The sequence below is a fragment of the Metarhizium album genome, assembly GCF_000804445.1.
Source record: "Metarhizium album ARSEF 1941 chromosome Unknown scaffold_7, whole genome shotgun sequence".
Lineage (NCBI taxonomy): Eukaryota > Fungi > Ascomycota > Sordariomycetes > Hypocreales > Clavicipitaceae > Metarhizium > Metarhizium album.
In genome coordinates this window covers 138,643-153,621 of record NW_024467581.1, presented here as the reverse complement: position 1 = coordinate 153,621, position 14,979 = coordinate 138,643, and the positions used below count along the sequence as shown (strand labels likewise).

At 55.7% G+C, this 14,979-nt stretch overlaps 5 protein-coding genes across 5 annotated transcripts; 2 read left to right on the top strand and 3 right to left on the bottom strand.

Moving 5' to 3' along the window:
- Positions 1-62: 62 nt before the first annotated feature.
- Positions 63-530, bottom strand: MAM_03516 (Yippee-like protein; the record flags this gene model as incomplete). The annotated part of the gene is made up of 2 exons (XM_040822315.1): positions 63-326; positions 450-530. 2 exons carry the CDS (start codon positions 528-530, stop codon positions 63-65), a joined length of 345 nt encoding a protein of 114 aa, XP_040679458.1.
- Positions 531-3,268: 2,738 nt separating this feature from the next.
- On the bottom strand, positions 3,269-4,889 carry MAM_03515 (uncharacterized protein; the record flags this gene model as incomplete). The annotated part of the gene is made up of 2 exons (XM_040822314.1): positions 3,269-3,438; positions 3,671-4,889. 2 exons carry the CDS (start codon positions 4,887-4,889, stop codon positions 3,269-3,271), a joined length of 1,389 nt encoding a protein of 462 aa, XP_040679457.1.
- Positions 4,890-6,865: 1,976 nt separating this feature from the next.
- On the top strand, positions 6,866-7,407 carry MAM_03514 (cell wall protein; the record flags this gene model as incomplete). Its single annotated transcript, XM_040822313.1, has 4 exons — positions 6,866-7,006; positions 7,061-7,146; positions 7,206-7,259; positions 7,311-7,407. The coding sequence occupies 4 exons, from the start codon at positions 6,866-6,868 to the stop codon at positions 7,405-7,407; spliced, it is 378 nt and encodes a 125-aa protein (XP_040679456.1).
- A 1,403-nt stretch (positions 7,408-8,810) lies between these two features.
- Positions 8,811-10,881, bottom strand: MAM_03513 (Peptidase S8/S53, subtilisin/kexin/sedolisin; the record flags this gene model as incomplete). The annotated part of the gene is made up of 4 exons (XM_040822312.1): positions 8,811-9,539; positions 9,606-10,132; positions 10,191-10,606; positions 10,661-10,881. The coding sequence occupies 4 exons, from the start codon at positions 10,879-10,881 to the stop codon at positions 8,811-8,813; spliced, it is 1,893 nt and encodes a 630-aa protein (XP_040679455.1).
- Positions 10,882-13,083: 2,202 nt separating this feature from the next.
- MAM_03512 (C-3 sterol dehydrogenase/C-4 decarboxylase family protein) lies at positions 13,084-14,217 on the top strand (the record flags this gene model as incomplete). Its single annotated transcript, XM_040822311.1, has 1 exon — positions 13,084-14,217. The coding sequence occupies one exon, from the start codon at positions 13,084-13,086 to the stop codon at positions 14,215-14,217; it is 1,134 nt and encodes a 377-aa protein (XP_040679454.1).
- Positions 14,218-14,979: the final 762 nt, after the last annotated feature.

The window sequence follows — 14,979 nt, the reverse complement described above, 5'->3', positions numbered from 1 at the left end:
CCCCCCCGAATCCCTTCCCTCACCCGTTTCCCGTTTCCCGCGGCACAACTTGACCAGCGACGTCAATACACGGCGCAGTCTACGAGCGGCGGAGGGCGTATCTTCTCCAGCTGCTCCGTCTCCAGGACAAACTTTCCCAGCTTGTACTTTTGGCGCTCGTCATCCACGGCCACGTAGGTCCAGCCGACTGCGCTCTTGCACCCCGCGCACGAAACCCACCGAATAACGTGGCAGCCCGTCACCATCCAGCGCTGCGTCGGCTTTGCCACGGTGATGTTGTGGACGCGCGTGATGAGGACGGCCGGGCCCGACTGTCCGTGGAACGTCTAGTTGTGCGAGGGGAGACAAGGGACGTTAGTCGGCGTAACCCAGTACTTTGATCCAAGTATGTGCTGTGCCGTGCCGTGCTGGCTGCCGGGCAGCAAAAGGGGCCAAGCTAGCTAGCATACCTTGCTCTCAATGTTGATTTCGTTGGCCAGAAGCGTTCTGCAATTCTTGCAGACGAGCATCTTGTAGGCCTCGGAACTCATGGCGGCTGTCTCGTCTTGATTGCGCAAGGTCTGAAGGGATGGTCAAGCAACATGTTGGACTCGGGAATCAAGAATCGAGGGGAAATATGTACACGGGAACAAGGTTTGGTGCGAGGGCGCCACCTCTGCCCCTAGCAGGCAGAGGGTCTGGTTGACGTGCATGGTTGACGCGTGTTGACTGCCCCCGTGGGCGTGAGCTTGAGCTTGAGCTTGACTTGCACTCGACACGAGCATGCCAGAGGCGTAATGGCCCCCACGTTGCTGCGGCTTCAGTGTCGTCCGAGGGCGACTTGATGATGCATCTTGTATCTAGAAGAAGCTAGCTGGTGCTTGCTTGCTTAGGGCCGCGGGAGCAAAAGGGACACAAACTGGAGAAGGGCAAATTGGGAAACTCCACGGCTGTCTCTGTTTCGTTCTAGCCAGACAACTACAGATAGCTAGCGGCCGGTCAGGAGCTAGGCCCGCACCAAGTTGGCGTCATGTCAATGAATTGAATGTGTCGTGTTGCTGCATCATCGCGTCCCGTCTCAAGGAACACACACGCGCGGCTGCGCGAAACGAGCAGCCACCTCTGAGATTCTCGAGTATTCGCCAGTCCATTCGTTCGTCCACTTGATCGTGGTACGACTCTCAGCATGCCGAGCCAGGCCGCCTGAAGGAATGTCCCAACGAACTCCAGGTGGGCGCCGACGAGGACAAAGGCGAAAGGAGTCGTGACCTGGAACGGCCCAAGACGCTATACCAATCAACACTCCCGTTTCCTCGTCGATGATGGTGCTGGACCCTCAGACCGACGTTTGGGTCAAAAGAGTACGTGATGATGTCCTTTTGCTCGCTTAATTAGCACTAGGTAGCTGGCAAAGAGGCAGGCTATGTCCTGCTCGCCAGGTTGGGCCTTACTAGCCTAGACTGTAATAACTATTTGTGTCATGTTCTGAGCCATGCTCGACCTAGGTGGACGCAACGGAATGGGACATGGCCTACCTCTTTGTTGACCACCTATATAGTGCTAGATGAGCGGCTCAATGCCTTCAAAGAGCATTCAACAAGGCGCCGCCACGGAGTCTTGCACAGACCTGAGCTTTCTAGCTCGAGTCTATAACGAATACGTACCTTTGGATACCCTAGCTACTTGATAAATTCAAACCAACCAAAGCAACCAACTACTACGAGACGATAGAATAAGTAGCAAGAATACAATACTCCCCGCGTCTATATGACGCACTAGGAGCCAGGAAGCCTGTATGTACCTGAGCAAGAATGAAAAAAGAGCAATACTTGCCTTGATCTCAGACCAGGCCACACTAAATGTGCCTTCTCCAGGAAACAGTAAAGGAGCGCGTCTTACGTTTTACCAAGGGAGCTCGTCAGACGCCGGTAAATTGACATGTAACAAGCTCAAAAGCTGATCAAGTCATGAGCGATGCTGACTCATTCGTTACTCACTTGTGTCTCTCACCACTACCAGGTGCCATCACGTACAAGGACTGATTGATAGAGTTTGCTTACTTGGCTTTGGCGCATAAAGTTTTTGGCTCGAGGCCGGAGACGCAATGAGACGAGTGGCGTGCAACTTGAATGGTAGCGCTCGTCGTATTGAAACTGTCACGACGAGGCAGAAAATATAGACTCCCGATTGATCCGGACCCTAAAGCATGTGCCTGTGGCCTTTGTTTATTTAGGCACCTTCTAACGCCGTCCTGGAAGGTGGTGTGTGTTCTAGCCTCCGATTTCCCCGGAGTAATGTCCACAGCAACATCTGGTTTGTGTTTGATGGCGGCACTTTGATCAAGGATATCCCGCAACTCGATGAAATCATGCGCGAATACAGCATCATGGTGGAGATGCACAAGGGAGACTTGGCTGGCGGCCAGATGTAGTAGGCGTTTGTTGTCTCGCAAAGGTTCAAGCTCTACATTCGCCAGATGGCTTGTCCGCAGCATTTCCCACACCGCAAGCAAGGCCGAGATGAAGACTGCAGCGGCCGGCGGCACTTTACTGCCCAAATCGAAGAGAGGTGGCTTGTGGCAGGGCTTTGGGAGCTCGAGTACCTGGTTCTGCAATCCGTACCACCGGCGGATTGACAAGCACGGAGAGTATTTCAACGCCATGGAGAATGATGCGAGGACAAGAAAACAAGGGAGCATGTTACCTAGAGAGTGCAGTTACTTTCGAAATGGGTAGCCAGTAGTCCAGAAGCAATGTATTCGTGTTTGTTTTATTTTCTTTTGGCCCGAGACGAGGACCGGGGGAAAGGCTAATAATGACAGACGACAGTGTTAGAGTTGAGCAGATATTATAAGGGAATTGCTACACGGGCATGACACTTTGGCTACACGGGCATGACTCTTACACGGGCATGACTTTTACCACTTCTGATTGGTCGCATACTTTCTTGGCCCCACAGATACTTCCTCGGAAAGGCGGTGTAGCCAACTTCACTAACAAGCTCCTACATCACCATGAATTGCAGTGTCACTTATCGTTGTGGGCGCGATTGGTCTTCTGCTATCTTGCAAGCCTGCATTTCGGATTAAACTACCGTCCTTGTACTGTTAGCCAGTAACTGTCAAATACTGGCAAAAGACGTGATGTGGTCTACTTAATTTATTGCCTCACAACGATACAATCTGGATCTTCGTCATCACTCTTAGCCAGTTCCCATTGACTCCTTGTCCTGCGAATGTTTCGTTGCGTCCTCCGTCCACTGTACCGCACGCCTGTCGTATTCCCAGCATTTAGGACTTTAGAAGGTCTACCTGGCCCTTGCTGGGCTGAGATGCCAATTTGGCCACCAGTTTGTGTGATGGTTTCTCGAGTAGCTTTATGCACTCTCCTAGCAAGAGTTGGCTTATTGAGACTTCCTGGCGGTCGACCTCGTCGCCCACTTGGTTGATTATCAGATCGGCTACTTGATGTAATAGCTAGGCTTTCTGGGATAACCTGCGCTGTATTCTTTGGCCTTCCACGTAGTGCAGTGGCAACTTTCGGGTCAAGAATTCGTCGGTATGGATCTTGAGATGCCGATTCCCGTAGTCGCCAGCGTGGGTGGACCTCCCATTTAGTGAAACGTGTGTCAGAATCTAGCTTTGCGTAGACTTTATGATAGCATGGGATTCCCAGCTCAATAGAGACCGTACAGTCGTCGTCGCAAAGTCCAATAGAGTCGGGGAAGGGATTCTTCCCCGTCGGCAGAAATTTGCGAGCAATACAGTATTGCTTGTTGATTAACCCAAGTCCTTTCGATGACATGGTTGTTCGTAGTTCACCAAGATAGTTTCCCATCGAACCTAGGTATTGTGGAGCAGTCAGGACATCATCCTGTCCACAGGCATCCTTAAAGGCACGTTCTTGGTCATGTATCATATCCTGCATTGCCTCGACGAGTCGGTAGAGGTGGCTCATGCCATTTAATAGATAGCTTTTGATATTATTGTTGCTTGCTTCTGTGCCGGACGTAACTCGGATTCCGAAGTTACGATAACGACGGATAAAGCAACGTGCCCATTGAGCACTAACAGGCATATAAGTCGAGTAGAGGTATTGTAAGATCGCTCGTTGGTCGTCGAACTCTTTACAAAGATCTCTCCATGCCTGCTCAAACGCTTCCTCAGTCTCGGCATAGAGAACCTTTTTCCACATTAAAACAACGCCTTGGTAAGTATGAGGAATCTTATCACTACTCGACCGATCTTCGATCAGATGCTTATCTGTAGTGCTCAACCCGCCATCCGCCTGTGAGGGAATGTCTTCACTGTCACTAGCGCTAGGGCTAGTAGTACTGTCCTCACGTTGGCCCGTCCACCTAGTCTTCGATTTAAGCAAAACGTTTGAAAGGATATGATGAATACAAAGCTGTTGCTGTGCATTTGGAAACTGATCATTAACGGCAGCTTTCATAGCCTTGTCGAAGTCTGTGATGATGACATCTGGTTCCCTGAGTGAGTGTTTTGTAATGAGCTTGCGAACACTCTCTGCAAGGAATTGGAACCCCTCCCTCCTCTCGTTATCTATTAAGCCAAATGCAGCATTGAACACAGTTCCAAGACAGGTTTGGCCAGTAGCCTGGAATAAAGGAAGCTTGAAGCGATTAGTGTTATATGTGTTATCAAAGCTAATAACCTCGGGGAAGCGCTTCCACATCTGTAGACAGTACGGAAAGGTCCAGACAAGACCAAGCAGTCTATCTGGATCATCATCGGCCCATTTCGCGATGTATGGGATCTTCTTCTCATCAAAGAGTTTGATCAATGCCGCAGTAGGTGTATAGCCATTTAGCTTCTCTCGGTTAATGAACGAACGGGCATTATAGATATCCTTCCGCAGGAGTGTTGTATCGGGGAATTGCTCCTCAACCATAGCAGCTACATCACTGGCTCGAATACCCGCGCGACGGCTTGCTGACTCGATGGTTGCTTTAACTGGTGTAGTAAGGCGGCGGTGGGAAACATGCGCAGATGGCGTAATACTCCGTTCATGGTTATGCTGGTGATGTTTCGGGTCTCTATGTTGTCGAAGAAGCCACTTGCCTTCCTCTAGGGCTTCAGCAATTATCATCCATTTGCAATCACACTTCCGAGACCTTCGGGTTCGAAGACCAGAACCCCCCGAGGCCCGAGATTGTCCAAACCGGTCGCATTGAATGGAGTACCTAATCAACCGTCCCTTATAGGAATATTTATTCCGCCGAATAATACCAAATCCGTTCTCCTTTGCAAATGCGTTGGTTGTTTTAAAAAGAACTTCGGCCGAGGGCGCTGGGTCGCCAGGGATTATTGGGTTCGGAATTGGCTCCGGGGCGGGAGATAGAGACTGTCGCATAGGCGAGGAACTAATATTTTCGGGCGTCGGTGATATTCGAGGAGGTTGTGTGGGTGACCTACGAGGTGGAGAGTACGGTGGAGGAGAGTCATATGCTTCGAAACTTAATGGTGACCATCCCCATCTCTCTCGCCAAGCTTGTACACGTTCGTATGATCGAGCAAGGTCTACAGTTAGCCTTCGACCTTCGCCGGTAACCTCTCGTACTATGCGCATTGCGGACTCGAACTCGGCTCTTGTCCTTGTTGGGAGATGCTGGGCGGATGGGGGTGATTCGGGAGGTTCAGAGGCGAATGGATCAAATTCTGGGCCTGGTATAAGCGCTCTGACTCGCTGGCTCCATCTTTTTCCACGGAAGAAGTCATTTTGAAGATATATCTCATAGTCAGATCGAAGGCCCCATGCAGGCTCATGGCGGCCCTGTGAACCATGGGGGTGTGGGAGACTTGAAAGTGTTTGCGGGAAAGAGGCGAACAGGTTATCGAGTGCATTTTCGTCCCCGAGGCCGTAGAACTGACCGATACTCGTAGCAGAGCTACTCGCGGATTGTGGTCGGTCTTCAACTGTGGAAGGACTAGATCTGCGTCGCCGACTGGATTTGTGTCGCTTTCCTCTTTGTGATTGATCACTGGGACTAGGGCTCCGCGACCTGCGAGGAGGTGTGCGAGGCAAAGACATTGACGTCTTGAGAAGAGAACAAGATTGTAGTGAAAGAATTGGTCGCTATCTCTACAGCATAGGGTGCCGTATTATGGTTTATTAAAAGCTACGAAAATGAAGAAAGCAAGCTCGAGGGGGTCGCCCCGACTGCGCGACCACTGGGTTGCTGCGTAGTAGCTTAGCCGAAATGAAGTAATTTACACAGAAGCAAGGTTAAAATGGCCCAGGTACTTGCGGCTGAGGTGGCAGAATCCAGCGTCGTTAACAGAGACAATGCGACCAATCAGAAGTGGTAAAAGTCATGCCCGTGTAAGAGTCATGCCCGTGTAGCCAAAGTGTCATGCCCGTGTAGCAATTCCCTATTATAAAGCCAACAGCTCCTCCAAACTCACGAGCAACGTTGGCTCATTCCCCCCATTGCTGGGACTTTTATTGGCTCATGGATAATTCCAAACGCGTCAGATCTGTGCCGCAGCATCTAGACCTGGACCGACCATTCCAACAGACGACTGCGAGTCACTGAGCGGTACCTTGGCTGTCGTGAACCGAGAACCAAAGGCAAGACACCCGCAGAAGCTGGATAAGTGTCGCCGTCGCGGGCTGCTCTTTTCGCCTCGTGGCTTTGGTGTAAAACGCAATCATCATGGTGACACCAGAAATACATGGACTACTCGGAGGCTCCTGGATAGCAGCAAGCGAGTAGGCGCTTTGCAAGTTGGAAGAGTGATCAAGGATAAATACCTGATCAATCTCTCACTGCCGTCTTCCCAAAACCTGCACAAACCACACAAACAATCACAATACACCATCTGCCTCACAAGTATCAGACTCTTTTGAGATTGAAAAAGAACATCATGCAGCTTACAAGATTGATCGTTCTTGCATCCGCCGCTCTGGGCGCCGTTGCTCAGTACGACAACGGCAACTATGAGGGCGTTGACGTTGACGTTGGCATGGAGGATATTCCATACGAAAACACTGAACCCGCTCCAGTGGTAGGTTCTTTGATCCTCCCGAGCATCAAACAACATTTGACTGACACAATCCAGGCTATTGCCTACAAAGGCTCTCACGAACATTCTCCTGCGGAAAGGGTCTACCCCCGTCATCGCTGCCAATTGCTCCGACCTCCTGTGTAAGACTGGACAGGACCCGAAGCAACCCAACCCCTATTTCTATGCTGACTGTCTGCAGAGCGGGTGATATTCACTCCATCAAAGTCTTGTCAAACTACTGCATCCTCTACCTGTAGGTCCCCTCCCTCGACGCTTTGCACTGGTTTGTATTGACATGGCGCAGCGACAATTTCTGCCAGCGACGTGCTGCGGGCTACCGCCGTGGTAGACACGAGGTACGCGGTGTTGCCACCCAGTCTCACACCATCAAGTGTTTTTGAGCAATGAGTTGGGCATCATGGCAGGATGAGTCTCCTGGTGCGAAGCTTAAAGGAATGGCAAAAGCCTTACGGGAGGGGAAAGTTGCGAGTGGCGGGTCTTGCGGAATGATTGACGCCTTTGTACAGGTTTTTATCCCCCCGGGAATAGCTAGGTATTGTTGGGGTTTTCCCTGTACTACAATGCGAATGCAGAGGCTCTGTTCAACCCGAGAAGATGAGCGTGACGCACTGGGCGAGTAGACGGAGTGTTGTGCCCGGCCAACGAGAGATGCCATGACAACTCGTTGTGCTTGATGACGATGACTGCAGCTGAACCTGCATCTGCCAATACGCTTTGCCATTGTGCTCCTTGGAAGTTTATACTCGCCACTGAGCAGTCGATCGAAGTGTGCACTTTGTCGAAACCAGAGACATCGAGGGGACAATATCTCGACGAGGGCAACCAGACGTGCCAGACTTTAATATATCAATCGGGACATGCGCAAGAATCAACTACTGGCTCCTGGTGCGCAGACCAACGGCTGGATCCAACTGGAAACCCAAAACCTCAAATCCTCGGCTCCAACTCACCATCTCCACAGACAGGTTCATCAACCACGTTGTGCCTTCGAGCAAAGGTGCGAGACCCAATGCATTCGTGTCCGTCCCCTGCTGTACAGAAGTGCTGGACGAACACGGCGTAAACGCGGACTGCGGCTGCCGCCACGTCAGCAGCCACTGCTTCCCGCGCGGCTCCCGTCCCGAGGTCATCACGAGAGTCTCTTCCAGCGCGCGTGTACTTCAACCACGGCGGCCGCCAATGGCAGTGCCACGGAGAGAACAGAGCTCTCCGACCTGGCCATGGACATGTCTCGCACACCGATGAACGGAAACGTAGAGCTGCAATTTACGCAGCGCGACCCAGGAGGTCCTCGACGACGACGACGACGACGCGCCATGGCGGCCATGAATCTCACCGACAAGCAGCGCGTCCAACGCCACTTGGCTCATCAACACCAGGAGGTCGAGTATCTGCGCGAGGCGTACTCCAAGGCCAGCGACGCCATCGCCCAAGAGGCGGCCAGCCTGGCGGAGAACATGCCGACGCCATGGGGGCAAAAGGAGGCGTACGAGATGCCGACGACAACGTATCAAATGGCGAGCACGAGGCAATCTTGGCCACCACGGACGTGTTGCAGTACGGCAAGCGCACAGCGCCGTTTGTCGTCAAAGGAACTTGCATAGTTTGGCCTAATCTCTAGTAACATATCACTACATGCGCTTCGACATCCCTGATGTTCACTCAGATAACCGGAACAAGCACTGCCAGGCCGCGGCCAATGTAATCAGACACAACACGCCCACCGCACCAAGCACACCGAGCACACCGAGCCCCCCCCCCCGGAGAACGCACACGTCCGAAATCACAGACCGGAAAAGTACTCGATCCAAGCGGGGAAGTCGGGCGTGCCCAGCCCGGTCACGGGGTCCCAGCCCTCGACGGTCGAGAAGCCCTTGCCGTTGCAGGCCGCGTCGCCCGACTGGCCGCCGCGGGTGACGTCCTTGAACATGGCCGGGTTCCGGTACAGCGCGGGGTTGGCAAAGCCGACGGGCTTCTTGCCGGCGGCGAGGCGCACCTCGTTGACGCGCGTCAGGATGGCGGCGACGATGGGCGCCGACATGGACGTGCCGCCGGTGCGGCCGGGGCGGCCGTTGAGGACGATGACGCCGTAGTCGCCGACGGCCGAGACGTCGGGGAACCCGCGGCCGGCGCGGTTGTAGACGCCGCCGCCGGCCGAGGGGATCTTGTTGTCGCTGGTGTTGTAGGCCGGGAAGCCCGGGTCGTGCGAGGAGAAGAAGGCCGACACGGCCGTCTTCTGGTAGTCGGGCGCCGTCCAGATGTTGCTGAAGCCGCCGCCGGAGCCGAACCGCTCCGTGGCAGACTCGGCGTCGCCCGGCGCGCTCCCGGGGGGCAGCAGCGTGGCCCCGACCGACGTCACGTACGGGCACGACGCCGGGCTCGCCGGGTTGAAGATGTCGGACTTGTTTCCGAGGCACTCGCCGCCGTGGCCGCCCGCGACGCCGCCGTCGCCGCTGGCAAAGACGATGGAGGAGCCCTGGAGCCCGAGCTTCATGAACTCGTCGCATTGGCGCTGCGTCGTGCTTGCTTAGCCGTCTTGTGCTCGCCTCACCGCGCCTGCGCCCGCGCCTCGACGTACCTTGAGATACTTGGTCGGCCAGTTGTTCTCCGTCAGGCCGTACGACAGGGATATGACGTTGGCGGGCTTGAACGTGCCGCAGGCCTCGTCGGGCGTGGCGCCGTCGACGTCGGGGTCGTCTCCGCCGTCAGAGGTGCAGTAGGCGCCGTCGACCGCGTCGAGGAACTGGTTCAGGAAGCCGAGGTGCGATTGCCCGTCATAGTTGGACTTTGTCTGGTACAGCTCGGTGCCCTGGGGGTAGATGACGGGGATGGACACGTCAAAGTCGAGGGCGGCCTCGCCCTGGGCCTGGCTCGGGTCTGGTTTCCGCTCGCCCCAGTCGATGAGGTCGATCTTGGGTCCGGTGCCCTTGGGGACCTTGCTGGCGTACAGTCCGTAAAACTTGTCCAGGTCCGCCTGCTTGTGCATCTCGTCGTCGCTCTCAAACATGCCCAGCTGGTTGCCCTCGGCGGCCGTCGTTGCGTCCGTCACGTTGTACAGGGCCTTGATGCATGCCGGCGTCACATGTGTAGGGCAGTCGGTTGCGTCTGTCCTCTACCGGTTAGCCGTCGACGGCGTTGGGCAAGGGCCGGGACGGCGTCTTACCCTGGCTCTGGACCGTAAAACCCGGGGGGTAAGGGGCGAAGGGGATCTTGCGAGGGTGGCCGGGCATGGCTCTCGGCGACCTGACCTTGACCGGAACCACGCCGGGCGTGACAAAGTCTACGTGCCTGGAGACCTCGCTGGGCAGAGAGTAGGAATCGGCTCCCAGGTGCTGGCTCCCGGTCTTTTTGTTCTCGTAAAAGTGGTAAGTAGTCTTGAGCATGTCCTCGAGCTGGCTGACCGTCGTCTTGAAATCCAGCCAGCCTTTGCTCCTTGGAGAGGTGATCCGGTTGTCAGGGACTCCACGCTCAACGAGCCATCTCTTTACAATCTCCGCGGAGTCTTGCGCGGGGGAGAAGAGATCAACGACCTGGTCCTGAGTGTAGTGGTTTCCGTAGTTTTTGGACGACGGATCAGAGCTGTGCCCGCGTTAGCCGGCTTCGTCGTCGACCAGCGATCCGCCACATACTTACACGTCCATCAGGTACTCCATGCCTTTGTCCAAGTTGCGCTGCTTCAGGGCAATGCGGACTGGGACCAGAGCATCGGCGCTGGCAGCGGCGCGCTTCACAACGCGGCCGCTGACGGCACCAACGTCACGCCTCTCGTGGACGACATGGTGGCTCGCGGGGACGCCGAGAGACGCGGCCACGAAGCAGCTGACGAAGATGGCTGCGGCGGCGGCGGCTTTCATTCTCGCAAGTGTAACAAGAGAATCAGGTTGCCACTGACTTGCCAACTTTCACGAGCGGTGTTTGACAATGCGGTCACGTTCTTCTTATACCCAGTGCCGTGTAAGAGCTCCATCGGGGAGTCATCCACGCGTAGATAAACCTCGAACAGCCACATATGGCATTCAGTAATGCAGTGTCTGCCCGATGATAAACCTGAAGATATCCAGAGGGATGCTAAATATAATCCAGAAGGTGGTACCGACGTTTCCAGCACCTTTGCATGCCTTCGAGTTCCTTTGTCGCGTGACGTTATACCAAGATAGTAGAGAGCCGTCGGGGGGAAAAGGGCAAGCCAAGCCAAGCCGCATTATCCGATCAACGTCGCAATGGACTTGTCAGTGGTCACTTGATGCTGTCCGTGTTGCGGCATCCTCCCAACTACCAACAGCTGCATCTCTTTGGCGAGGGTCCGGCCATACACAGTCTTGGTTTCACGGCATGCTTATGCTTATTCGAACTACATTTCCTTTACAGCTTCCGTCCACACCGGGAAACACGTAAAGCAGAGCCATCCAAGGCCTCAAACGAGGGCGTACTCGGATAGTAGACGTGCGGCACCTCTGTACGGCAATAACGAGCACCAGGCGGTGGAATAGTCGCAGAGATGCCGCCAAACGAACAACAACCGTGTTCAGCAACTCCCCGGTCGATCCCTCATGAAGTGCCTGCCGGGCAGACCTCTCCGCGGCCTTGCCTATGCGATGCAACGTGCCAGACTGCTCGTATGCAGCGCCCGCCAGGCAGCTTCTCGGAACGGCAAGTGGAAACCAGTGTAGGATAACGACAGACTTGGCTACCAAAAGTGGAGGCCAGCCGGTTACCCTCCTCGTAGGTCGGTTGTTATCTTGGTATATATCGACCAGTCGCGAGGTATATATATAAAGATAAAGCCGCCGCCAGGGTGCTAGCGCCCTTGGAAAGCGGCCTCTCTCTGCCCACGCCTGGTTTTGGTGTGGCCAGAACCTCTTGTGCTGACGCGTGAACAAGTCATGTCCGCGATCTAGACCGCAGGAAGCTCTCGTAGCGCGCCTTGGTCGGCATCGACATGTCACGTCCAACGACGGGCACTGGTCTCGGTACTTTTCGAGTCGGCAGCCGACTCGGCCCATTGGGCTGTGCTCGGGTAGGACGTGATGCAACCGAGTGCCTTGCTTTTCTTTCAGAAACCAGTCAACAGCTCGACGATTATCTCGGAATCGCCTGTGTCCAAGTCTCCACGACCTGGGAGGGGGTGCCTGCTACTCTGGACACAGACGCCGGTCGGTTCAATTTGTGGAATGCCCATTTACTCCAACTCCAGTAATGCCCAGTAATTATAATCGTCGTGTAGATGCCACAGGTCTCGTGTGAAGGCCGGGAGCGCCTTTCACGCATACACCCTTGGGAGCGTAGTGACTGTACGAATCGGGCCACCCGGAAGGGAGAGGGCATCACAGTACTGTACATGTTGCATGGGTGGTCGCCTCACGTGGCCGTCACAAGCTCACATATGCTTCTTCTACCCCCTTCAGCCTGGGAACGAGAGGGCCTTGTGGTGTAGCACCGGGGTAAGCTGTTCTGGGTGGAACTCGGAGATGAGGTGATGAGAGGTCGGGCAGGGCAAACAGCAACGCTCAGCACACGATAAGGCGGCCTGGCCTGGTGATGGCCAACCTGTTGATTTCCGAATCGGGAAGCTGTCCAAGTGGGAGCTGCCCTTCAGCGTTAGACGCGGATTGCTGGATTGTGCCGCCTCGAGCTGCGAACGGCTTTTGCCCTGCTCTTCGTTGATCGAAAATGTAAACGGCACCGCCCAGTAAGAACACCCAACGATAACAGGCACAACCGGAAAATGATGGTCCGGTCGGCCGCGACGGTGTATTGCGTGTTGGCGCTTCTCGAGAGTTGGTGCAACATGGATGGACTGGACAACAGCGGCGAATGGCAAACGGGAACGGAACGCCCCCTTTTCCCTTTGATCCGTAGCCCGTATGCTTAGTCTTGTTACTCCGTACTAGTTAATCAGATGGCTAGGTAAAAAGCCAGCGTCGTATTCTATTCACCCGAGCGTGCTGACGGCACGTGATGGAGATGCCCATGTCTCGGATCGGATCAGGATCCCTTGGATGCAGGCAACGGAAAGACAGCTCCAGCCAGCATCATACCCACGGCCAACCGTCCAGATGAGTCCTCAGACTCCGTCTCCCCGGGCCCCGCGGGACACGGCGCTGGTCCTAGGCGGATGCGGCTTCCTGGGATGGCATCTGGTCGCACGGCTGCTCGCCTGCCGAGAGTATGACGGCGGCGTCTACGTGCTCGACCGCAACACGCGGGTCAACCTACACGACGGCGCGACCTACATCCAAGGCGATCTCACCCAAGAGAGTGCCCTGCGCGCCGTGCTCGACCAGGCTCGGCCGTCGGTCGTTTTTCACGCGGCCTCGCCCGTCGCGTCGCTGCCGGCCCGCATGGTCGGCGAGTTCGTCAAGACCAACGTCGACGGAACCAAGGTCGTCATCGAGCTGGCTACGGAAAGCGCCTCGGTCAAGGCCCTCGTGTACACGTCCACGGTGGACGTGTATGCCAACCCTCCGCACGAGAACGTGTCGGAAGACGACGCGCTCTGGTCGCCGTCGGACAGGTCCAACGAGTATAACCGCACAAAGGCCATGGCCGACCACCTCGTGCGCGCGGCCAACGGGCCTCGGCTTCGCACCGCGTCCTTGCGCCTGGGCCACGCGTACGGCGAGAGGCAGTCGCAGGGGCTGGCGGAGATGCTCGACTCCTGCGGCGGGACCAAGCCGCTGATACAGATTGGCAACGGGGCCAACATGATGGAGGTCGTGTCGGCCGAGAACTGCGCCCTGGGCCACGTCCTCGTGGCGAGGGCGTTGCTGGGGGATGGCCGGGGGGACGGCCGGGTCGCCGGCGAGGCGTTCAACATCTCCGACGGGGCCCCCGTGCCCTTCTGGCACCATGTCAGGGTGGTGTGGCGGGCTTGCCGGGGGGACGAAGCTCTGAATAGCGTCATTGTCCTGCCTGCCTGGGTCATGGTGGTGGCTGTCGCGGTCGTCGAGTGGGTGCTGTGGCTGTCGACGCTGGACACGGTGAAGCCCCCGACGGTGCTGCGAAGGACAGCGCTGGAATACTGCATCTACAATCACACCTACACGATTGGAAAGGCGAGGCAACGGCTGGGGTTTCGGCCCGTGGCGGACCACGATGCCGTGCTCACACGGGCTGTGCGGCTCATGCTTGCCGAGCGAGCCGAGTTGGCAAAGGCCGAGTCGGTCGAGTCGCTGCGGAAGAGGACCTGACCACACACACTGGCATGGACGTGGACGTCCTGTCCTGTCTGGTCTGGAATCCCGCCAGGCTACGTTTGACTTGACAACGTCATGGAGGACATGCTTACACCGCCAGCCGGGCTGCTTCCAACCAGGCCATGTCCCGAGTGAGTTTGGACCGCGGCAACTGTCATGCCTGGCCCTCGGGACGCGGTGAATATGTATCAAGGAGGTGGTATGGGGGAGAGACCATGACGGGATCAATGATTGGCAGTAGTGAGTCAGCAGGCTCTGGAAGGGCATTTCGTCCACGGCCCCTGTTCCGTCAAAGTATACAAATATAAACGAAGCCATGCCTTTCCGTGGTGTTCTGGCGCCTGCAAGGCAGCTGAGCACCACGGAGGAATGTCCTGACAATGACCTCGCCACACGTTGTAGGAGCCTAGACGCAACTCCATCGTCGTCTGTTCCTCGTCGTGGACGCGTCTTGTGCTGCTAGTAGTGTCAGTTGCTGGTTCTGAGAGTGCGGTGTGATTAGTTGCAGCCATGAGATTGTATATGCCACATTGCAAGGAATCTCCCTCCACAGCATCAGGATTCTCCCGAGAACCAGCACGCCCCAAAGGTTCCGGCCCTCCCCTCGGCACCGCCGTGCCAGACAGGGGGCCAGAAGGTGGCTCCCTTGGTCATACCTGGAGCGGCTATACTGTAGATGCCGGTGATGATTTTGAACCAAGAATACAGTACGCACGTCCACCAGCAACTTGACCAGCATGGCGGCGGCGCGCTGCG